Source organism: Lynx rufus, unplaced genomic scaffold, assembly GCF_022079265.1.
Source record: "Lynx rufus isolate CCGP_SWC_20201006 ecotype Redwood Valley unplaced genomic scaffold, mLynRuf1.p SCAF_6, whole genome shotgun sequence".
Classification (NCBI taxonomy): Eukaryota; Metazoa; Chordata; class Mammalia; order Carnivora; family Felidae; genus Lynx; species Lynx rufus.
In genome coordinates, this window is record NW_025814878.1 from 79,876,071 (window position 1) to 79,902,140 (window position 26,070).

At 41.2% G+C, this 26,070-nt stretch overlaps 1 protein-coding gene across 1 annotated transcript; it reads left to right on the forward strand.

Annotated features, from left to right (window-relative positions):
* The first annotated feature begins 10,414 nt into the window (after positions 1 to 10,414).
* Positions 10,415 to 11,192, forward strand: LOC124529148 (40S ribosomal protein S27-like). Its single transcript, XM_047103021.1, has 2 exons — positions 10,415 to 10,533; positions 10,597 to 11,192. Exons 1-2 carry the CDS (start codon positions 10,415 to 10,417, stop codon positions 10,826 to 10,828), a joined length of 351 nt encoding a protein of 116 aa, XP_046958977.1. The 3' UTR covers positions 10,829 to 11,192.
* The last annotated feature ends 14,878 nt before the right edge of the window (positions 11,193 to 26,070 follow it).

The window sequence follows — 26,070 nt, forward strand, 5'->3', positions numbered from 1 at the left end:
TTTTGTGAATGCTGCACTGTCTTGATTACTGTAGCTTTATAGTAAGTCTTGAAGTCAGGTGGTGTCATTCCTTTGACTTTTTCTCCATCTTATTGTTTTAATATTACATTTCTCAACGGGTAGGTAGATCATTTCATATACTTGTGTTTTTTGTTTTTACTTTTTACTTATTTTTTAAAAGTAGGCTCCATGCCTAACATGGGGCTTGAGCTTACACCCTTGAGACTGAGTCACATGCTGTACTGACTGAGCCAGCCAGGTGCCCCATCATCTCATATACTTGTAAATCATTTATTTTCCCTTTCTGTGATTTGCCTAATCATGTTCCTTTGTCCATTTTTCTATTGGGATACCCATCCTGTTTTTATTTGCAATTTTTTTAAGTTTTCAAATATTTTCTTGAAATCTGTCATCAATTTGATAACATCATGTTGTCATCTTTTAATTAAAAAATTGAGATGTAATTGACATATAATGACATATAATGTAATTGCTTCAAGTGTACAATATGATTAGATATTTGTATATATTGCAAAATTACCATAAGTCCACACATAGTTACAATTATTTTCCTTGTAATGAGAACTTTTAAGATCTACCCTCAGAAACTTCCAAATATACTATACAATATTAGCTATAGTTACCATGCTGTATTACATCCCTAGTACTTATTTATTTTATAACTGGAGGTTTGTAGCTTTTGACAGCCCACCCATTTATCCCACCTCCTATTCCCACCCTCCTTCCTCCAAACTCTCATTTGTTGAAAGGACTTAAGTTTTAGGTATTTGAAACGTGCTTATATAAAGCATTATTTATATAAAATTCAAATAAAACCGGGCATCTTGTATTTTATCTGACAATCCTGGCTGTGAGGATTTTCTGCTATTCCAGACCCTCCTCTTTGCAAGGTTTTCCTGTGAAAGACTATTTCTGTCAATATGCTTCTATGTTGTAAACAGCCAATACAAGAATCAGTCAATTCTTCGTGGTCATCTTTTAAGAGCACAGCTGAAAAGCACAAGTACTGCCAGATTGAACATTTGGCCACACTTGTTTTACCTACTGCACTTTTAACCTACCATATGGACATTCCTCCCTTTCTGTTAAGAATGCTCACATCTTTGTAAATTTGACAAATTTCTAGCTTCAGAGTTAATCCCATTGTTGGCCACTAGGTAGAGCTAGAATATTATTTATGCTGATTCTTGTGTACCCTATTTCTGGGTGTCCCATTTAAGAGGTAACTTGACCTCTGCCTTACAATTCTTAACATCATTTTATTTTATTTTTTAAAGTAAACTCTACTCTCAATGTGGGGCTTGAACTCACGACCCTCAGATCAAGAGTCCCATGTTCTACTGACTGAGACAGCCAGCTGCCCTGTCTTAAAGATTTTTAAGGCATTTTTAAAAGCAACCTTCTTCTTAAAATCCCGCACAGATCTGGGGGCACCTGGGTGGCTAGATGGTGAAACCTCCAACCTTGCTCAGGTCATGATCTCACGCTGTGTGGGCACAGAGCACTGCGAAAGGCTCTGTGCTGACAGCTCATGGCCTGGAGCCTGCTTTGGATTCTGTGTCTCCCTTTCTCTTTGCCTCTCCCCAGCTTGTGCTCACTCTCTTTCTCAAAAATAAAAAAAATAAACTTAAAAAAATTCCCCACAGATCATCAAGTATATGAAGGATGTGCACCTGGGTGGCTCAGTCAGTTGAACCTCCAACTTCAGCTCAGGTCATGATCTCACAGTTCATGAGTTCAGGCCCCACATTGGGCTCACTGCTGTCAGCTCCGAACCTGCTTCAGATCCTCTGTCCCTCTCTCTGCCCCTCCCCCCCTCTCAAAATGAATAAACATTAAAAAAAAGGGATAAATAAAGGATAAGGGACAAATTTGCAAGTTCATTTACCAATCACGTTTCAGTATAATAACTATCTCTTCTTGGGGCACCTGGTGGCTCAGTCGGTTGGGCGTCCGACTTCAGCTCAGGTCATGATCTCACAGCTCGTGGGTTCGAGCCCCGCGTCGGGCTCTGTGCCGACAGCTCAGAGCCTGGAGCCTGCTTCGGATACTGTGTGTCACTCTCTCTTGGCCCCTCCCCTGCTCATGCTCTGTCTCTCTCTGTCTCAAAAATAAATAAAAACATCAAAAAAAAAATAACTATCTCTTCTTGAGGATGAGTCTCACAACTGTGCTCAGAGTCAGGGAAGTTCTGTGTTCAGTCAGCCTTCTGCAATCTGCCCAAGATGGTTTAGGTGACTTTGTAGCCAAAAATCAAGAACATTTCATTTTTTTTTTTTTTAACCAGGTCCTAAACTGATTCTTTCTTTTAAAATAGCAATGAGCAGGGGTGCCTGGGTGGCTCAGTCAAAGTGCCCGACTTCGGCTCAGGTCATGGTCTTGCATGAGGTTCATGAGGTCCGAGTTGGGATCTGTGCTGACAGCTTAGAGTCTGGAGCCTGTCTTCAGTCTCTGTGTCTCTGTCCCTCCCCTGCTTGCACTGTCTCTCTCTCTCTCAAAAATAAATAAAACATAAAAAAAAAAATATATATATATATATATATATATCAGTGTGTATAAGATTGAGAACTTTAAAATTTTTTTTTTTCAACGTTTATTTATTTTTGGGACAGAGAGAGACAGAGCATCAACGGGGGAGGGGCAGAAAGAGAGGGAGACACAGAATCAGAAACAGGCTCCAGGCTCTGAGCCATCAGCCCAGAGCCAGACGCGGGGCTCGAACTCACGCACCGCGAGATCGTGACCTGGCTGAAGTCGGACGCTTAACCGACTGCGCCACCCAGGCGCCCCAAGATTGAGAACTTTAAAGACAGATATTAAAAAAATTTTTTTGGTGAAGATCCTTTTATTTGCTACTCAGGATTTTATTTAGTAATAATAATCAGATGTCTCAACCTGCTGAGTCTGGCTTGTTCAAGGGTTCATGGTACAACAGCTGCTTAGAACCTTGGCTCTGCAGAAGGGGAGCAGTTACCACAGCATCTGCTATAATTCCAAACGAAAGCGAATCAAGAAGAACAACATCAACTACCAACAGCAAAAAGCACCCCTAACTCCTGGCACTTTGTCTTGGGCAGCTTTATTCTTTGTAAATGTACCTTTATTGGGCTTTTCCAGTTATTGAAATGTCTTCCTAGATTTCATCACCACCTTCATGGATTCCAATTTATGACGCAGTAAGCTAGGCTGGCAGGTAGGAAGATTTATTTTCCCATTGCATCAAAAAAATGATGTATTTTATTTAAAACAAAACTTTTTCTGAAACAAGATGCGACTGGATTTTTTTAATTCAGTGAGTCTGTATTAAAAGACACCTTGAGGGGCGCCTGGGTGGTTAAGCATCCGACTTTGGCTCAGGTCATGATCTCATGGTTCGTGGGTTTGAGCCCCGCATCAGTCGCTGTGCTGACAGCTCAGAGCCCGGAGCCTGCTTCAGATTCTGTCTCCCTCTCTCTCTGCCTCTCCCCTGCTCGCACTCTGCCTCTCTCTCTCTCAAAAATAAATAAACATTAAAAAAATAATAAAAAAAAGACACCTTGAGACTGGAGAATCAACTAAAGATGGAATTGTCATTCAAATGGACTTTCCTTCTTCTGTAGCAAGTGTGCCAAATTATTCAATTAAATTTTGTATTTTTTTTTTTAACACACATGGGCAAACATCAACAGTACAGAAGGATACAAGAGGAAAAGTAAACTCCTTTTCCTAACCCACTTTTCTTTATAACCTACTCTCAGACTTTTTTTTCTTTCATATATCTAGGCATACAGATTTAAGTCATTCTTTTTTCTTAAACTTTCTATTATGAAATATTTAAACATAAATAGAAGTAGGGGGAACAGTGTAACGAGCCCAATGTATTATCCAGCTTCAAGAATTATCAATAATCTTGTTTTATCATATTCCCTGTCTAGATTTTGAGGCAAGTTCTAGACATATTTGTAAATATTTCCTCTTTCATTTTTATTATTTATTTTTTTATAACGGTTTTAGATTTGTAGAAAACTTGAGCAGATAGTAGAGTTCCATACTATATCCCCCCCAGTTTCTGCTATTATTAATATCCCCTACTATTAAGTGTATCATATACATTGTTAACAAATTATACTTGTTACAATTAATGAACCAATAATGACAATTATTAATTAAAGTCCATACTTTATTCAGATTAATTTTTTTTACCTACTATACATTTTCTGCTCCAGGATCCATCCAGGATATGTTATATTTAATCTCTTGACTGTGACATTTTTACAGACTTTTACTGGTTTTGATGACCTTGATGGTTTTGAGGAATACTTGTCAGATGTAGTATAGTCTGCCCCTGTACTGGAATTTGTGTGATGTTTTTCTCATGATCAGGTTGGAGTTATACATTTTTGGAGGAAGATCACAGAGGTCAAGTGTCCTTTTCATCCCATTTATGACAGTCGATGTTGACCTTGATCACCTGGCTAAGGCAGTGTTTGTCAGGATTCTCTACTGTAGAGATATTCTTCCCTGCCACACACTCCCCTCACCCCCTTCCATGCTGCACCAAGTACAAGGAAGTACCAAGTACCAAGGAAGGAAGTGACCAAGCACAGCCCACACTTAAGGAGTGAGGAGTTATGTTTAGGGTGGAGTCTCTACATAATTTGTTTGAAATTCTTCTGCATAGATTTGTCTCTTCTGCATTTATTATTTTATACAATCATTTATATGTATATAGACTTGAGGGTATTTATTTTATACTTTGGGTTACAATCCAATATTTATTTACTTATTTTGTAAATTATTCTAGCTTTGACCATTGGGAACTCTTTGACTTGGCTCCTGTGTTCCTGCAATGTATATCTGTCTACCTACCTACCTACCTACCTGTCTAAAACTTCCTTATTTTCTGGCACTTCAGGGTACTCCAGGCTTGGGGTGCTTGCTTGGCTCAGTCCATGGATCATGCCACTCTTGACATTGGGCTTGTGAGTTCAAGTCCCATGTTGGGTGTGGAGGTTACTTAAAAATAAACTTAAAAAAAAAAAGGCTTATTTATTTATTTTGAGAAAGAGAGAGAAAGAGAGAGTGTGAACAGGGGGAGGGGCAGAGAGAGAGAGAGAGAGAGAGAGAGAGGAGAGAATTCCCAAGAGAATCCCTGAGGCAGGCTTGAACTCACAAACTGTGAGATCATGCCCTGAGCCGAAATCAAGTCAGACACTTAACTGACTGAGCCACTCAAGTGCCCTCAAAATTAAATCTTAAAAGGGATGCCTGGGTAGCTCAGTCGGTTAAGCATGCAACTTCAGCTCAGGTCATGATCTCATGGCTTGTGAGTTTGAGCCCCGCATCGGACTGTGCGCTGACAGTTCAGAACCTGGGGCTCCCTTCAGAGTCTGTGCCTCCCTCTCTCTGCCTCTCCCCCACTCACGCTGTCTCTCTCTCCTTCAAAAATAAATAAACATTAAAAATTTTTTAAAATTAAATCTTAAAAAAAAATACTCCAGAGTTTTTTGTATATTTCCTGCCCATTCCTAGCATCAGCCAATTTTCAAAGGAGCCCTTTTTAATGGAGAATGGTATTAGAAACCAAAATTTGGGTGCTAAATGTGCTTGTTGCTACTGGCATGTTGTTTCTTTTAGGCCATCTCAGCTACAGAGGAAAGAAATATACAAGTGTTTATTAACTTGTGTATGTATCTACAAATATATATATATATATATATATATATATATAAAGTTTATTTATTTATTTTGAGAGAGAGAGTGTGTGCATAAGTGGGTAAGGGGCAGAGGGAGAGGGAAAGAGAGAGAATCACAAGCAGGGTCCACACTGTCAGCACAGAGTCCCATGTGTGGCTCAATCTCATGAACAGTGAGATCATGACCTGAAGCAAACCAAGAGTTGGATGCTTAACCAACTAAACCGCTCAGGTGTCCCTATCTACAAATATTTCTATTTTAAACATCTGTATCTATCAAATTAAATATGAGTTCCTACTGATGTCCCCAACTCTAATCCATTACTATATAGATCATTCTGTGTGGTATAGATCGTTACTTATTAGTAAATTCCCACTCCAACAATGAGAAACCTGGTTTCCACCATCCACCATTCACTTATTTAATTGTTCCATTCCAGTATGTATGTATAGAGGTATCAGCACTGTTAATCTGTGTCTCGGTGGGAAACAACTTTATCAACTAGAGTACACCGCTTATGTGCAGCTTCTTTTGCTTTTAGTTTTGACAGATTTAATTCATTTTCAAAGTTACCTGTAGCAGCACCTTTCCCTCCCTTCCCCCTTCAGTGAGTTTTTTTTCATACATTTGCAATACAGTTAGATTCTCTTGTCACAGTTTGATTTCTTTTCTGAGATTCCCCCAATCTCCTAAATTATTTCTTTTTAATTTGCATACATTAAAGTCCATTCTTTGTGTTGTAAAGTTCTATGGCTTGACAGATGAATAATGTCACGTAGCCACCATTATCATATCATACAGAATAGTTTCACTACCCTAATAATACCCTGTACTTCACCAATCATCCCTTCCTAAACCCCTGTAACCACTGATCTTTTTACTGTCTCGTAGATTTGCCTTTTCCAGAATGTTATATAGTTAGAATCATACAGTGTGTTGCATTTTCAGACTGGTTTCTTTCTTAGCAAAATGCATTTGTTTTCTCCATAGCTTTTTGTGTCTTGATAACTCATTTATTTTCATTGCTGAATAGTAGCCCATTGTATGGAAGTACCACAGATTTTGTTGCTTTCTAATACAATGTATAACTCTATTCACTCATTTTCTATGATGGAAAGGTAGGCTACTTTCTTTTTCTTTATTTCTTCCTTGGTTCCCCTTCCTGAGGGAGGAGCATATATACTTCCCACTCTATTCATGTCATATAGCAAAGCTTGACATCTTTTGGCCAATGAAAAATGAAGATGTTTCAAGAGCTATTACATGTACCTGTTTTCATATCAGCCATATGACTGGCATGTCTTACATGGAGGCGGTCCCTTTATCTGGGTCCGAGAGTGAAGACAACTTCTAGATAAATGAGGGAAAAAAACCCTTTGTGATTGTAAGCAACTGAAATTTAGTGGTTCTTTGTTACATGTGTAACAAAGCAAAAGCTGACACATACATCCCCAACTTTGTTTTTCTATGCCAATGTCCTCTCCTCTCATCTTAGATTTTGTTATTTTTTTTTGCAAAGCTGGGTCTGTGATTCATTCAGGAGGGGGAAACACTGAAAGGATTTGCTTCAATTTAATATTTTGTTATTTAATTTTAGGTTATTACATGTTTATGAGAAAATTTTCTAAATTCTAAATCTATGCTTATTAATTTTGGGGGAGATGGTGGGTAATAGATTGCTTAAAGTTGCACTAATACAGTAGCTACTAGTCACAGGCGGCAATTGCAATTAAATTAGATTAAATTAAAAGCTCAATTCCTCATACCATTAGCCATATTTCAAGTGTTCAATAGCCATATGTGGTTAGTGGCTACCATATTGGACAGTACAAATATATATTTCCATCATTGCAAAAAGGAAAGGCCCGTTAGTGCTGTTCTAGAGAATTTGTTGAGACCCGCATATGCAAATTTGAGGCCTGTACAGATTCCATGACCCTAGTATGGATCTTAGGTAAATCCCTTCCTATAGTTAGCATGCCCTACCTTATTTTGGGGTCAGTATCTGACCTTGAAATAAATGAAAAATTACGAGTCTACAAAATTCTGTGACTGCCTGGATCTTGACTGTGGGTCCTACAGCCATTAATCCATGGAATGTCAAGCAGCCACAACAGGGGAAAAGCTGGTTTTTAAAAATATGCTTTAGTGCCTTTGGCTCAGGAATGCTGTATCTTAAAAGTAGCCATTGTAAATGCAAGGCATGAAGGCAGCTACATTTAAAGAAGAGGCTGCCTCTATCTTTTCTTATTCACCACTAGAGGAATGGATTGTGTGGGAGGGGTGGGTAGAAAGGCAAGTGGAGGCATTTTTCCATGAAACATAGACATGTAAAAATAATACCAGCAATAGTTTATGCCTAGTAGTCCTCAAATACTTGAAATCTTCCCCGCCCCCCCCCCCCAATTCTTGCAAGGAGAAGAAGATTATTTTCCTTTTTAGGCTGGCAAACCCAATCTCCTATAAATAAATTGCCCAAGACCAAACAGCCCGTAAATGACCAAATCAGGACTTTAAGTTTGGCCTAGTACTATCCCTTAGGCTACCTTCCCAATTTGTTCTCACTTCCCTGCATGTTGATAGATGTGTGGTGAACTGTGAAGGCTGTTTGGGCACTTTTAATAGTCCTGCACATGCGCCAGGAGCCGTCCAGATCCAGACTTGTAAGTGAGGTCTCCAGTGCTTACCAATAGCTATAGCTCAGGCTCTGGGACCACAACATAAATGGTGGTATATAGACCTGAAACTTATAACACAGTTGCAGATAAAAGGTAAGGTGAAGGCTCAAAGAAAGGAGTGAAAAAGTGTGCCGGTGATTGAAGGAGAGGTGGTTTGTCTAAGGTAAGGCCTTTTGCCTTGCAGATGGGGAACCCAGAAATATTTAGGGTTTTTTTTTTTTTATGTAATAGGAAAAAGAAATAATCTGTGCTAAGGAGAGTAGAAGACTAGGTTTGAGGGCAGCCTGAGTGGCTCAATGGGTTAGGGGTTAGGCAGCAGACTTGATTTTGGCTCAGGTGTATGGAGCCTGCTTCTCATCTCTCTCTCCCTCTCTCTATCTCCCTCTTCCCCTCTCACTCTTGCTCTCTCTCAAAATAAACAAACTTAACATTTTTTTAATTAAAAAATACATTAATAAAAAGAAGAGGTTTGATAAAGGCCAGGTCCAGGAAGTTATTACAGACTGCAAAAAACTCCCAACACTCAACCCCATGCACCAAAAAGCGTCACTTATGTGTGAATTGCAGCAATTACCAAACCACAACACAAACAGCGCATATATGTGTTTCACAAAGTTGATCCGCGGTTTTTTTTTTAATTTTTTTTTTCTTTCAACGTTTATTTATTTTTGGGACAGAGAGAGACAGAGCATGAACGGGGGAGGGGCAGAGAGAGAGGGAGACACAGAATCGGAAACAGGCTCCAGGCTCTGAGCCATCAGCCCAGAGCCTGATGCGGGGCTCGAACTCACAGACCGCGAGATCGTGACCTGGCTGAAGTCGGACGTCTAACCGACTGCGCCACCCAGGCGCCCCAAAGTTGATCCGCGGTTTAAGGGCAGATGAAAAATTTTACCCAACTCAGAGAGCCTGGTGAACCTGGCGGGGGTGCTAAATCTGAGATGGTTCCAAAGAGCCAGGGATTGGGGCTCGCTCTCGGCTGCGAACGGACCTCATCCTGCTTTGAGTCCCCAGTGATCTCACGGTACGGATGATTGCCAAGGGTTACCCGCCGCCTGGGTCGGAGAAGCGAGGGGGGCCGAGCGTTGCTGGGCACTGTAATGGTGGGAGCTGCCCAGGTGCAGAGCACACATGGGAAGGGCGCCTGGGGGACTGGATGAGGAAAGCGGTGCCCAGGGCGGAGCTCACCTGCCCGGAAGGTTCCAGCGGACCTGCTTTGTCTCGGAATCTGAAGTTAGAGTATGTAAGACAGAATGCCCAGGTAGGGGAATCAGGTATCGCACGGACATCTCGGACCTTCGAGCCACAGGGCCTTGGATCCTAGTGCACGTTCCCCTCTTTCCAAACTAGTTCAGTCTCCGGAGCCTCAGTTTTCTCGTAGGTGGTTACGATTTCAGCACACAGCGCGCAGAAGACACTCAGTCAACGCGGCTCTGAGTCCCGCCGCCGCGATCTGAGCGCCGTCACAGTTTCTCCCCCCGAGGGCAGGTGTGGTTCCTGCGACTGTGGCAGGACGCAGGACTGAAGGGCCTTCTCGAAGGTGTGGAGATTTTGAAGATGGTGGAATTCTCAGAGGTTTCCCTTCTCTCCCCCTATCCCCTTTTCCAGATTCCCCTGCTTTTCACCCTAACTAGCTGGTCCCTCGGTGCCCCGGGGGCCCCATTTCCAGTCTCAGCCGTGCCAGACGCACGTGGCTGCGCAGCCGGCCAGAGACACTCGAAAACTAGGAGCCTGGCGGTCCTGGGGACTTTCCAGGGCCCCTAGACGGCAGGGTAGGTAACCGAATGACTGAACGCGGGAAATGCTCGTTCGGAGGCTACAGGAAACGGCGGGCGGCGGAGTCGGCGGGGGGTAGCTCAGCGGGAGCGGGTGGGAGGAGCGGCCGCGAGGAGCGGCCGCGGAAGGGGAGGTCTCGGCGCGCTGCGAGAGCACAGCGCCCCACTCCCGGTCCCGGAGGCTGGGGGGCGGGATGTGGCTCCGCGCTCCCCGCCGGCGCCGGGGACCGTCGTTAGAGGACGGTCAGAACCCAGAGATCGTTCATGTGTCGAGTTGTGGATGTTACCGACGTCGTTTGCTGCGTGCGTGCGAAGCTCCTGCCCTTCGAAGTCCCGTTGTCGGCATATCGTCGGGTGCCTGCCTACGTTACTCCCTTCGCAGGGTGGAGGCCTTAACCTAGTGGTCCTCGAGATTTCCTGGAACTCTAAACTATACATTGATACAGGTTTTTGCCGACGGTGACGACCTGCCCACGAAAACACGCCCAGCGCCTGGTGCAGAGCCCCAACTTCTATTTCGTGAACGTGGAGTGCCCCGGGTGCTACAAAATCACCACAGTGTTCAGCCACGCTCAGACGGTGGTGGTGTGCGTGGGCTGCACCACCGGCCTGTGCCAGCCGACCGGAGAAAAAGCAAGGCTCACGGAAGGATGCTCCTTCGGACGGAAGCAGCACTAAAAGCACCCTGAATCAACATGAGTGGGAAACTATACCAATAAGCAGATTTTGGATCCAAAAAACTCAAAACTGTACATTGTTACAGCCTGGGTGGACTCTGACCCCGAGTGCTCCTTTCTTTCGTAACCTAAAGCTCATAACTGGTCCTTCCTGCCGGCTGGCCTTGCGGTACCCGGGCTGTCCCTGGCTGTGGTTTAGCGTCCTCTTCCCTTCACAGGCCAGAGTGGCGAAATGCTGACGGTATTCCAGAGGTGCTTCGATGTCTTAATCGTGGCGAAAGACATCCCGGGATGCGGAGTACTGATCTTCATTATTGGGTGGCCATTTTACCAGTACCTTGCGATGCTCCTGAGTAGACAATGGCTTCTCAGCTTCGGATCCGCCGAAATCGAGGTGAGTAGCTTCAGGGGCCCTGGTGCGGAAAGCTTCATTTGCCCAGGGATCTGGGAAGGGGGCTTTCGCTTTCCGTATCTTTCTGGTTCACTCCACTTCTTTAGTGTAAGAGTCTGGGACAGTTCTGAAAACAGTCACTAAATCTAAATATCCCTGGGTGTGGGCCCTGGCACCTGAGTAGGAAGAATGAGATGCGATTGGGAAGGAGTCTGTGGCTAGATTGAATGTGGAAAATCTAGGATATCTGTGCACGCCAGGCTTAGAAGTCCCCAGTGAGTTCTCTGGGCAGCTCCTTCAGGGGTCAGGCTTCTGCCAAATCTCTTTTGTGGATATACTAGATACCCTAGGCCAGCGGATTTCAAAACGTAGTGCATTGTCCCTCCTGCAGAGGCTGAGTCACCTGGAACTTGTAAAAAATGCAAACTCTGGCGCCCATCCCATACCCACAGAATCAGAAATTTTGGAGGTGGGCTCAGTAACTTGTGTTTTAGCAAGACTGCAGATGATTCTGATGCATGCCAAAGTTTGAGAACCACCGCTCTGGGGTCATCACCACAAAACATGCACGTGACCAGCTGCTTTCTTTTTAGCCACTTTTTAGATGGCTGCTAAATTCTGCCGGGACCTCCACGCTCAGTTTAAGGCTGGGGCCTGTCTGGAATCCCTTATTCCCTTATCCAGACAGCATGCTTGTGGCTGACCTCGGGACAGGAATGACATTGCTTGCAGAAGAGGTGCTGGCCAGGCAATAGGAGGCCAAGGCTCCATCCAGTTTTGTTTTGTGCCATGAAAGATGGGGATGAGGATGGGTGTGGGGGCATCTGTTCTTAATTGTGTCACGTTCAAGTTTTTGCAAACTCGAATTTTTTTTTTTTTTTTTTTTTTTACATCTAAGTTAATTAGTATATAGTGCAACAATGATTTCAGGAGTAGATTCCTTAATGCCCCTTACCCATTTAGCCCATCCCCCTCCACAGCCCCTCCAGCAACCCTCTGTTTGTTCTCTATATTTAAGAGTCTCTTATGTTTTGTTCCCTTCCCTGTTTTTATATTATTTTTGTTTCCCTTCCCTTATGTTCATCTGTTTTGTCTCTTAAAGTCCTCATATGAGTGAAGTCATATGGTTTTTGTCTTTCTCTGATTGACTAATTTTGCTTAGCATAATACCCTCCAGTTCTATCCACGTAGTTACAAATGGCAAGATTTCATTCTTTTTGATTGCCGAGTAATACTCCATTGTATATATATACCACATCTTCCTTATCCATTCATCCATTGATGGACATTTGGGCTCTTTCCATATTTTGGCTATTGTTGATAGTACAAACTCGAACTTTTAAGAGCCATTTCAATGGTTTTATAATAAATAATTTTCACTGGCTTTGTGTTGATCAGTGTTTCTTCCAGATTATGATGAGGGAAAGACAAAATTTTTCAAAATATGTTTTCAGCTTCTCACTTTTGGGGGCCATGTGAAATTTTTTTCGGAGCAGTTCCCCAGTGCCCCCCTGCTGTAGAATCAATCTCTCCTTTCTTGCCTGGTTCTCTGCCAGTAAAAGTGGAGAGTTTAAAGGAGGGAGTTGTCTGCTGGAAATACTGCCTAGCAGTCTAGTCAGATGAGGGCAAAGAACTGGTCCTTGGTTTGTGTGCCCAGGGCTTTCTGCTAGCTTTTGTAGAACAGTTCAGTTGCCACTCTGGGGTTCTTAGAAACTAGGTTGGAATGAGTTGAAGGACTTAAATGGAGATGCACATGAAGTATGTCTAGTAGACTTCTTTGACAAGTGGAACTGATGAAGCTCCTGGATAGTAAAACCTGGATAGTTTTTTGTTGAGGTGGGGAACAAAGAAATAGCTGGCAATGGAGAAGGAGCTTGTCATTTGCTGTAGAAAAGGACAGAATGTTGGGTCAGGGTAGGGATGACACGATGGAAGGGAGAGGCTAACAATCTGGAGGCAGAAGGGGATAATTGAGGCCTTCAAGCCCTTGTGAAAGCAAGAGGGATATTGCCCAAAGCCGTGGTGGAGGGACCAGGTCCTGTGAGGTGGAGGAACATACATAACAGGAAGCCAGAAGGGTGAGGATTCAGGAGGCTTTGTGGAGAGTCATTCTGCCTAAAGAGAAAGGATACTCTTACATATACCTGTTTGATATCTGATTACTTATTCTATGACTATTAACATTTCTCTAATAAAACTAAATACATATATACTCCTTCATAATAACCCAAAATATATGTATTTATAAATGTAATTTGCTTAAATTTTAAAATGATTATTTTTTTATTAAAAATTTTTTTAATGTTTATTTATTTTTGAGACAGAGACAGACAGAGCATGAACAGGGGAGGGTCAGAGAGAGAGGGAGACACAGAATCTGAAACAGGCTCCAGGCTCTGAGGTGTCAGCACAGAGCCCGACGCGGGCTTGAACTCACGGACTGCGAGATCATGACCTGAGCCGAAGTTGGACGCTTAACCGACTAAGCCACCCAGGCGCCCCTAAAATGATTATTTTTAATGAAACTTCTAAAATGTAATTAGGTCACAAATCTAATATTTTAGATTCTCTTAAATGCTAAAAGCTTTAAAAAGGAGCCAAAAGGTTTTCAAAATACATTGGCTAACATTTGAAAGTTTAAGTGCTAGATATGTTCTGTTTTAGATGTGTGATCTTATTCAATATTCAAAACAACCCATAAGATGGGTGGTTAGGTCATTCCCTTGGAACTTAGACACAGAGAAACGAAGCCACTTGGCCATGGTCACACAGCCTGTGAGTGGCAGAGTTAGAATTGGAATCTAGGCTTTTATGGTGTCTTGCTCTTCTATTACAGTGAGTACAAAATAGATTATAACAGTTTCATTAAAACTAGTTGGAGAAATGCTAGTATCAAGACTTTAGTTTCTTCATTATCTCTGTACTTATTTTAATACCTGAGTGGAGCACAAGTTTTATATGTATAATATTTATATATATATAATATATATAAAATATATATGTTATATATTATATATAAGTTATATATAATATATATGTCTTATATATATTATATATATAATATATATTATATATATGTAACTCTAGGAATGCATCATTATATATATATTATTATATATATAATGATATTTATGATATATTCCCAGAGTTGCAATAATATTACCCAGAAATAAGTTTATGCTTTCTTTGGATTTCAGTAAATTTTTAAGATCCCAAAAGGAAAGTAAAACCCTCTCAGATCAGACATATTGGTAGCTGATGGATTCTGGAAGGAAACTGGACCTTGTTTCATAGGGTAGTTCTGTGAAAACTGAACTCATCATTAAGCTGAGTGCCTTTTTTTTTTTTTTTTTTTTTAAAGAAGGCTCTATGCCCAGCATGGATCCCAATGCAGGGCTTGAACTCATCAACCTGAGATCAAAACCTGAGCTGAGATTAAGAGCTGTATGCTCAACTGACTGAGCCACCCAGGTGCTTCTAGGCTAAGTGCCATTTTATAGTCAAGTGTAGCAACCACTCGTTAAGTCTCATTTTACTTAAAATTTTAGTTCCAAGGAGTGCCTGGCTGGCTCAGTTGGTAGAACATGTTACTCTTGATCTTGGAGTGGTGAGTTTGTTGGGTGTAGAGTTTGCTTAAAAACAATTTAGTTTCAAAAATATGTAATGCATGTACATGCAGATTCAGAAGATACAAAAGGGTATGTAGAGAAAGGTAAGCCTCTCATTTATTGCCCCTCAAGAGATATTATGTCTGTCTATATATGCATATTTTATATGTACATATACAGATGTATTTTAATGTGTGGCAGGATATTTCATACATTGATCTATACCTTTATTTGAAATTTTTAGATAATTTTAGACTTACAAAAGAATTGCAAAAATACTACAGAGTTCCAGTATATCCTTCACTGAACTTCTACTTAAGTAAACATTTTATATAACAGAACATTTTTCAAAACTAAGAAATCATTTGGATTGCAACAGTTGTTCCACTGATGCAGTTTTTTCCCTTAAATATTTAAACAGTTTTTTAAAGATTTAAAAAAATGTTTATTTTTGAGAGAGAGGGTGAGTAGGGAAGGGGCAGAGAGAGAGAGGGGGGGAAAGATGATCCAAAGCTGGCTCACGCCCACAGCGGTGAGTCCAACTCGGGGCTTAAACCCACGAACCACAAGATCATGGCCTGCACTGAAGTCAGTGGCTCAACTGTCTTTGCCACTCAGGCACCCTAAAGGTTTTTAATTTTTAAGTAATCTCTACACCCAGCGTGGGGCTTGAATTCACATCCCCGAGATTGAGATCGAAAGTCACAAGCTCTACTGACTGAGTCAGCCAGGCGCCTCTCCTAATGTACTTTTTCTGTTTGAGGATCCAATTTAGGATCCCACATCATATTTAGTTGTCTCCTTTGTTTCTTCTCATCTTTGACAGTTCCACAGTCTTCCCTTGTCTTTCATGACCTTGACATGGTATTTGGATAAATACCGGTCACTTATTTTGTAAAGTGTCCTCGGTTTGGATTTGTATGTTTTTTAATGATTAGCTGATTGGGCATTATTGGGAAGGATGCCACAGAGATGATGCGACCATGTTTTCTTCTCATTACAGCATATCAGGGGATATATGATGTCAGTATGTGCTACTCTGATGTTAACCTTGATCACTTGGCTAGAAAATCACTTGCGTAGATTCTGTGCTGTAAACCTACTGTTTTTCCATTTGTGATTGTTAAATATTTGGGGGGAGATACACTGAGACTATATAAATATCTTGTTTCTCATTAAACCTTCTAATTAAACTTACTAATTTTAGCATCTATTGGTAAGTCTTGTCAGAGGCAATGATTACTGTGCTGTTTTAGTGATTTCTTATTTCTCTCATTTCATTTACATTTATTAATTGGAATCTTTCTTAACAGTTGTTTCTCTCCAATTTATTCATTTATATTAGTATGCACTGTGGATTGAAACAATTTCTTTGGGAGGGGAGGCGGCATGGGAAAAAATTATTTGGGGTATAATTCAATACTATCATTTTTGTTGCTCAAGTTGACCCAACTTTGGCTCTTTCTTTTGGGTTGGAAGTTTGTCCAGGTTGGCTTCTATGGTGTGTTGTTTCAATATGTATCCATCCTTTGTTTTAGTACTCCCTTACTTTTTGGCACCACAAGATGCTAAAATGTCCAAATAAATACTATATGTTTGTACATGCATATTTTATATATGCACATATATTTTAATATGTGGCAACACATTTCATATGTTCATCTGTATATTTTAAACATAATTTTATCTTGGGGATTTTTCCATATTAGTACATATAGAAATAAACCATTTAAAAATGTTAAATAGGGGCACTTGGATGATTCAGTTGGATGAGCGTCCAGCTCTTGATTTCAGCTCAGGTCATGATCCCAGCATCGTGGGATTGAGCCCTGCATAGGGCTTTGCACTGAGCTTGGAGCCTGCTTAAGATTCTCTTTCTCTCCCTCTGCCCCTTTCCCCCACTTGTGCATGCTCTCTGTCTAAAATAAAAAAAGAAGAAAAAATGCTAATTAAGTATATAGATGTATTATGACATTAAAATAAGATGACTTATTTTGCTGGTCTTAGTTGATGGACATTTAGTTAATTTTAGCCTTCTGCTATGATAAGCCATCATATAAGAGAGAGCATTTGTAGTGTGATTTCCTAGGAAATTTTTTTTTTTATATTTTGTCATTCCCAGAAATATTTAAAATTTTTCTATTGTGAAATATAGTAAAATCTTGGTTTGCAAGCATAATTCGTTCCAGAAACATGCTTATAACCCAAAGCATTTGTATATCAAAGCGAGTTTCAAGAGCTCAGTTGTGATCATGTGACATTTGGTATCAGGTACTACTCATATTGCAAGACGTCGCATGTTTATCAAGTTAAAATTTGTTAGAAATGTTTGCTCGTTTTGTGGAACACTTGCAGAACACGTTACTCGCAATCCAAGGTTTTACTGTGTATGAGTAGGAAAGTGTGCAAAACACAGATAAATGTACAGGTCAATGAATTATCACAATGTGACCACCCATGTGTTTATCATCTAAGTTAAAAAAAAATAGACTATTGTCAACAAGCACCTTAGAAGTCCCTCTTGTGCCTTTCCCAGTCCCTCCCCTCCTTAACAAAAGTTCTTGTATGGTAATCATTTCCTTGTCTTTGTAATTATATATCACCTAAGCATTCATTCCTAAACATTATACTTAAGTTTTTCTTTTTTAATGGATGTTAAAGTAAAAGTAAAAGAATGCATATTGTTTCCTTTCATGACTAACTTTATTCAGGATAAGATTTCTCCATTTTGTTGCCTATAGCTGTTTCATTTATTTTCCTTGTTGTATAATATTCCATTATATAAATATACCACAATTCATTTATCCATTCTAACTTTAATGGGTTTGGGGGTTGTTTTCAGTTTGGGGCTATTATAATGAGTGCCACAATAAACATTCTTGTATGTTTCTTACTTGTCAGCTAAGGCTGCCAGGACAAAATACCAGACTGAAGGCTTAGCAACAGAAATTCATTTTCTCACAGTTCTGGAGGCTAGAAGCCCAAGATCCAAGGGTTGGTTTCTGGTGAGGCCTCGGCTTGCCGATGGCTGCCTACTCATTGTATCCCACATGGTCTTTCTTCTGAGTGTGCAGAGAGAGCAAGAGTGAGTGCATGAGCTAGAGCTTTGGTGTCTTTCTTTTCTTATGAGGGTATCAGTCCTATCAGATCTTATGACCTCATGTGACCTTAATTAGGTCCTACTCTAGATAATCACCATGGGGTATAAGGCCTTACCATATGAATTTTGGGGAGGGACATAGTTCAGTCTGTAACAGTCTCCCAGTGTACGTACAAATGCAAATCTCTTGGGGGTAGTGATACATACCTAGCTAGGGGCTTATACCATTTGGGTATACCTACGAGTAGAATTGCCGAGTTGTAGTGTGTTTTCTGAAACTTAAAAGATGATGCCAAAGTATTTTCTGAACTTGTCATTTTTTTTAAGGTTTATTTATTTTGAGAGAGACAGAGACAGCGTGAGTAGGGAAGGGGCACAGAGAGAGAGAATCCCAAGCAGGCTCTGCACTGTCAGGGCAGAGCCGATGTGGGGCTCGAACTCATGAAACTGTGAGATCATTACCTCAGCTGAAACTGAGAGGGGAATGCTTAACTGACTGAGCCACCCAGGTGCCCCTCTAAAGTTGTCATTTACACTTTTCCTAACATAGTATATGAGAGTTCATGTTGTTCATCTTTGCCAATACTTAGTATTTTCAATCTTAAATTTAACTATTCCTATGGAAAACTAATGGGGTCTCACAGTTGTTTTATTTCATAGTTTCCTGAATAAAATTGAACACCTTTCATAGTTTTATTCTGTTGTGAAGTGCCTGTTTGTCTCTTCCCCACTTTTTGATTAGGTTGTCTGTATTTTTCTTACTGATTTGGAGCTCTGTATATATCTTGGATATGAGCCCTTTGTTCATCACATGTGTTGTAAATATTTCCTCTGGTCTATGGTTTGCCTTTTCACCTTTTTAATGGTATCATTTGAAGATATTTTAAAAATTTAATGCCCTTCAACTTATCAATTTTTTTCCCTTGTGGTTGGTGCTTTTGTGTCCCATTTAATAAATTTTTCCTGTCCTCGAGGTCATAAGGCCCTATTTGTCTTCTAGAAAGTTTGTTGTTTTGCCTTTTGCATTTAATCTACACTTTATCTATAATTTATTTTTTTTTAAATTTTTTTTTCAACGTTTATTTATTTTTGGGACAGAGAGAGACAGAGCATGAACGGGGGAGGGGCAGAGAGAGAGGGAGACACAGAATCGGAAACAGGCTCCAGGCTCTGAGCCATCAGCCCAGAGCCTGACGCGGGGCTCGAACTCACGGACCGCGAGATCGTGACCTGGCTGAAGTCGGACGCTTAACCGACTGCGCCACCCAGGCGCCCCTATAATTTATTTTTTAATTGAAAAATTTATTGAGATAATTGTAGATTCACATGCAGTTGCAAGAAGTAACATAGAAAGATTCTTTGTGCACTTTACCAATTTCCCATAATAGAAATATTTTGAAAAATTGTAGTAAAATATCACAACCAGGATATTGATACAGACCTATTCCCTGGTTTTATTTGTATTTGTTTGTGTTTGTGTGTATATGTGTGTGAATTCAGGTCTATACAGTTTTTCTGACCTATAGGTTTGTGTATTCAGCACCACAGTCCAGGTTCTGGACAGTTCTGATACCATAAGGATCCCTTGTGTTGTGCTTTTTACATCACAACCACTTCTCTTCCCCCTCCTCCCCATTGTTTTTTGTGTATAGTTTGAGGTAGGATCACATTTCTTCCTTTTATTTCCTTTTTACTTATTTATTTTTTAAAGTTTTATTTATTTAAGTAATTTCTACATCCCTCAAGGGGCTCAAACTCACAACCCTGAGATCAAGAGTCACATGCTCTTCTGACTGAGCCAATCAGGCACCCCTTTTAATTTCCTTTTTCAATGATATGTATTCAGCTGCCCTACCACCATTTGTGAAAAGACTACCCTTCCCCCACTTCCCTGAAGTGCCTTTTCTGCTATAAATCAAGTCTCCATATGTTCATGAGTCTATTTTAGGGTTTCTTGCTTTTTTCATCGGTGTATTTGTCTATTCTCACACCAAAACCACACTGTCTTAATTGTTGCAATTTAAAAAATGTCTAAAAGGAAAAAAAATATATATCTAAAAGGGTCTAAATATGCAGTAGAAAAGTTCTACCTTGGGGTGCCTGGGTGGCTCAGTTGGTTAAGTGTCCAACTCTTGATTTCGGCTCAAGTCGTGATCTCCTGATTGCTGGGATGGAGCCTGCCTGGGGTGCTGCACTGGCATTGTGGAATCTGCTCGGGAGTCTCTCTCTGCCCCTCTCCTCTCCCACTATGCAGTCGCTCTCTCTCTCAAAGTAAATAAATAAACTTTAATAAGTAAAAAAAAGCTCTACCTTCTTATTTTTCCCCTACAGGCGAGTCCTGCTCTTCTTAATCCTTTGTATTTCTAAATACTTTTAGAATTAGCTTGTCATTTTCCATAGACAGACTTACCGAGTGATATTGCATGATCATCTATCTCAAATGGAACTCCCAGTTGCCTGGATTTATCTGGTGCTCTCTATTCTCTTCATAACTAGTTTTCACCTCTCTCTCTCTCTCTCTCTTTTTTTTTTTTTTTTTAGAATTTTTTTTTCAACGCTTATTTATTTTTGGGACAGAGAGAGACAGAGCATGAACGGGGGAGGGGCAGAGAGAGAGGGAGACACAGAATCTGAAACAGGCTCCAGGCTCTGAGCCATCAGCCCAGAGCCTGACGCGGGGCTCGAACTCACAGACCGCGAGATCGTGACCTGGCTGAAGTCGGACGCTTAACCGACTGCGCCACCCAGGCGCCCCTCTCTCTCTTTTTTTAATGCTTGGCCAATGTCCTTGCCTAATCCTCCTCAGGACAGAAGTCATCAATATGCATTTCTCTTATCCTTTCTTTCCACCGACTGTTTTGTCAGTGTGGTAAACTCTTAAGATTAATGATACCTCATTCTATAAGAAATATAGTGAAAAAAAGAAATATGAATTCACACCTAAATTATTTTTTCTAGTTATATTACAAAAAGTGGCTCAAGAGCAGCAGCTGCAATTTGTTCCCATCAGCGTTCTTAGGATCATCTACCCTCCAGTATTTGGTCTCTATTACTTTTCTAGAAGGAGCCAGGACACAAGGAGAGTGGCTGCTTGTAAAACTTTGACTCTGTTACATCCTGCCATAAAGTAAGGAGTGAAAAAGTCTAGCAGACAATGTCAAGTTTTGACTCCCCCCATTTTTGACTTGAACTGTGTGACAGAGACTTGGTAACTAGTTATCTCTGGCAGATCTGAAGCTGTGAGTGGCTGTCAGTGAGAGTGTCAGGAACCCTGGGCAGTCTTGCCTCACCGTGTGTTGCAGTTTGGGTTCCTGGGAAGCAGGTGTTTTAAGCCTATCCATGTGCAGGATGCTCATTAGGGATCAGCATCTGTGGAGGGGAGGGAAAGGAAGCCACTCCAGCTAAGTGAGTTAAGATGCAGGCCTAAGGAAGGCCTCATCTGGATCTCTGGAGCAGGGGATTTCTGGATCAGGAATAGGCCTTAAGTTGTCCTGAGTTGGGGTAAGAGGACCAAGATTTTGTATCCCTACATTGATCAATTATTGAATGTGGCCTGCCCCAGGAAGGGAGTATGACCTTGGGTGAGGTAGCTCTCTTCAGATAAGACAATTTTGCAGCCTCAGAGGATTCACAGGAATATGGAAACTCAAAGATTTTCGGGGGCATCAATCCAGATGTCTTATCCTATATATCAGGGTCCCATTCTTTTCCAACCTTGGCAAAGTAGGCCTTCCTTTGTTGGAAGTTCAACTTTGGAGCTCAGCTACTCTCTCTTTTTAAAGTAAGCTCCACACTCCGTGTGGGGCTTGAATTCACCATCCTGAGACCAAGAGTTTCAAGCCCCACCAACTGAGCCAGCCAGGCATGCCCCTTAGCTACTCTTTTTTTTTTTTTAATTTTTCTTTAAATGTTTATTTATTTTTGACACAGAGAGAGAGAGAGAGAGAGAGAGAGAGACAGAGCATGAGCAGGAGAGGGGCAGAGAGAGAGGGAGACACAGAATCCGAAGCAGGGTCCAGGCTCCAAGCTGTCAGCTCAGAGCCCGACGTGGGGCTCGAACTCACAGACCGTGAGATCGTGACCTGAGCCGAAGTCGGACGCTCAACTCACTGAGCCACCAGGCGCCCCATACCATCTTTTTTTTTTTTTTAATTTTTAAAAAAAATTTTTAAAATTTACATCCAAATTAGTCATACTCTCTTTTGATTAAGGCCTGGGCCTCAGCTTTTTCTGCTTTCCTGCTGTAGATGGGAACCTTTTTACTAGCAGTGACTTGACTCTCAATTGTGCTAATTGCATTCAGCCTTGCACTGAATTTTTCTCAAGCAGTGGTTCGCCAAGTGTGGTCCCCAATAAGTAGCACTAGCTCCATCTGTGAACTTGTTAGAAATGCAGATTCTCAGAATTCACTGCCTTCTGAATCAGAAACTCTGGAGGCAGAGTGTAGCAATCTGTCATTTCACAAGCCCTTTAGGTGATTCTAATGCATTTTAAAGTTGAGAATTATGGGGTACCTGGGTGGCTCTTGATTTTGGCTCAGGTCATGAGTTCACATTTCATGAGATAGAGCCCTGCTTTGGGCTTTGTGCTGACAGCATGGAGCCTGCTTTGGATTCTTGCTCTCCTTCTCTCTGCCCCTACCACCACACACTCTCTCTCTCAAAATAAATAAATTTAAAAAAACCAATAAGTTGAGAATTACTATTTTATTTTATTTTGTAAAGTTTATTTATTTTAAGAGAGAGAATGTGTGTGCATGTGTGTGCACGTGTGCAGGGGAGGGGCACAGAGGGAGGGAGACAGAGAATCCCAAGCGGGTTCTGTGCTGTCAGTGCAGAGTCTGATGTAGGACTCAATCTCACCAACTGTGAGGTCATGAGCTGAGCCACAATCAAGAGTCAGACGCCTAACCGACTGAACCACCCAGGTCCCCCAGAGAATCACTATTTTAGATTAGAGCATTAATTAAGCTTAGTAGCCACCTAATTCTACTGTCATCATATTTTCTTGATATTGTACACTATTCAAACTGAGTAGTGATGGAACTCTAACAATTGGATCATGGCCTTCTGACAGAGGCTATCTGTGCTCCACTAACCACTAATGATGGTTGGATCATTACTAGTCAAGCAGTAGTGATCTAGCTCCCAAACCCCGTCCTATTGCCCACCCCCTTTCTTTTACCACTTTTTTTTTTTCTTTTTAAGTTTATTTATTTTGAGAGAGAGAAAGCACAAGCAGAGGAGGGGCAAAGAGAGGGAGAGAGAGGATCCCAAGCAGGCTCCACACTATCAGCACAGAGCCCAATGTGGGGTTCAAACCTACGAAGCATGAGATCATGACCTGAACCAAAATTGAGAGTTAGATGCTTAACCAACCGAGCTACCCAGGTACCCCACCACTCGTGATGTAATGAACGCAAGTTAACTTTCCTAGGAAGGAGATTTTGAGATGGTAGCATTGTGTAGGATGTTCATTAGGGAGCACTCTTGGGATCAACACCTGTGGAGGGGTGGGGAAGGAAGCAGGACTCGGCAGAGAGAGAAGTCGGGCTTATGCCGGCCAAATGATGGCATCAGCCAGCTATCCAGGCCTCTGCAGAACAAAGAGGACCCTTCGTAGTTATAGTGGGATGTCTTGGGAAGACATTTCTTAGTGAGGCAGCTCTCTTCAGTGGAGGCAGGGCCCATATTTCTGACAGCTGAGGGATTTCTGCTTCAAACTCTTTAGCTTGGGTTCTTTCTTTAAAAAAAAAAAAAAGTTTGTTTCGAGAGAGAGAGAGAGAGAAATAAAATAAAAAACAAGGGGAGGGTGGGCGGGGCACAGAGAGAAGGACCGACAGAATCCCAAGTAGGCCCTGAGCCATCAGCACAGAGCCCGATGTGGGGCTCAAACTCACCAACTGTGAGATCATGACCTGAACCAAAATCAATAGTTGGATGCTTAACAAACTGTGCCACCCAGGTGCCTTGGGTTCTTTCTTGAAGGATGATTGGGTTGACACAATTCAGAGTTCAGCACACTGTCTGAAGTATTTTCCTTCATCATAGACAAAGACAGGTTTGATAAAATGCCATTGATTGAACCTAGGAAAGCAAGATTTATGTCATGAGAGATTTGACAAGTTTTATCAAGCAGGAGGAGGAAAGTGGGAAGGTGAAAGCACCATATAGTTCTTCAAAATATTTATATACTGCTTTTTGTCATGAAAAGGTCTGCATGCAAATCTTTGTAATATTTCTTTAGAGAATAGATGAGGCAGAACTCTTGGTACCTTAACTGATAAATGAAAAGTTGATTTTGTGAGTGACACTGTGGTTTCAGCTATAAATGAAGGAAGAAGTTCATAGTTCTTCATAGTTCTGAATTTTTACATAGTTCAAGGAAAGAAATACTCAAGAGCAGAGAGTAAGAAGTTAATGTGGGTAATATCTAATTATTACCAATATCATCTTATGTAAATGATATAAGGGACTATTTTGGATATCTCCTTTGATATATTTCTGTCAGCGTTCCAAGTTTTTCCTTCACTGCTTAAAACAAACAAACCACAGCAAAGCAAAAGGCAAAACTAAACTAAATAAGCAAGGAACAGGATCTTTCTGGTATTATCTGGCTGCAGGATAAGTCTGGGAGTAGGTACAGAACTCTCCCTGGCTACTTAAATGGGTTGTAAGTCTTGTCTTCTTGAGTAGAAGGTTTTGTTGAATCATATAGATAGATGAGCTTAATAGTTTTTCTCTTTGCCCTTTCTCTAAGTACGGTTATTAACAGGAAATTAAAAAAAAGATTGGCCTACTTTGGAAGCAGCCTAAAATCTCTGAGGCAAATGGCCTTTCATTACCTTTAAACAACTAGACAGGAATATAATTAAGATAAGATTGCATTCCATCTTGTGGCTAACTTTGGGATCAGGTCTGGGAACTAGGAATTGACCAAATTTGGAAATGTCATAATTCTTTAAAAAATAATGATAGAGTAATAATAGGAAGCAATTGTAATAAGCACACAAATGGGCATGGAGGCCAAACTATTAGGGTCAATGTACAGCCTTTGTCAGGGCTTGTGGATTCTTGGTAAGACTTTAAAAGAAGATGTATAACAAGTAACCAGTTGTCTTTCTATGGCAAAATGAACCTGTGGAAATTTACAGAGTGGGATATTTACAATGCAGCTGCAGTTCCTTCATAGGCAGTCTTTGATAGGAAGGTTTCCAGTGGTGGAGGAGGCTGGTATCCCAAGACAAAGGGCAGCAAAGAGCAGACCTAAAGTCTGATATCTAAGCCTGGCAGAAGAGGCTGCTGCCATCGGGCAGTGATTCCAGAGCTCTAGAGAGGGATCCTTGAGTGGATGGAAGTGGGGTGGGGGGGAAAGTTGCGGATCCCTCCTTGTACTGCAGTAAGAAGGTACTATCAGAAAGAATGAAAACAAATGAGGTAAACATTCAACTCTAAAAATGAGAAAAAATAATAATCTTAAGGAAACAAAGCAAAAAAAAAAAAAAGGTTAAGGCAGAAACCAAAGGAGTATGAAACACAAACAAAATAGGAATAACAAAACCAAAAGCTGGTTTATAATTTTTTTTTAACGTTTATTTATTTTTGAGACAGAGAGAGACAGAGCATGAATGGGGGAGGGGCAGAGAGAGGGAGACACAGAATCTGAAACAGGCTCCAGGCTCTGAGCTGTCAGCACAGAGCCTGACGTGGGGCTCAAACTCACAGACCGCGAGATCATGACCTGAGCCGAAGTTGGCCATTTAACTGACTGAGCCACCCAGGCGCCCCCAAAAGCTGGTTTTTAAAAAAGATAGTAAGATGTGAATCCATACTGATGCAAATAAATGATTGAATAAATAAATGAGGAAGAATAGACAAATGTATGCAGAATTCCAAATAGTTTATATAGAGACTATGCCCTTGAGGAAGTCGAGCCTAACTTCTTGCTGTTTTTTTTTTTAATGTTTATTTATTTGTTTTGAGAGAGAGAGAGTGAGCAGGGGAGGGGCAGAGAGAGAGGGAGACAGTGCTGTCAGTGCAGATCCTGATGTGGGGCTTGAACCCACAACCGTGAGATCATAACCTGAGCCGAAATCAAGAGTTGGACAGTCAACTGAGCCACCAGGGGCCCCTCCTTTGTCTTTA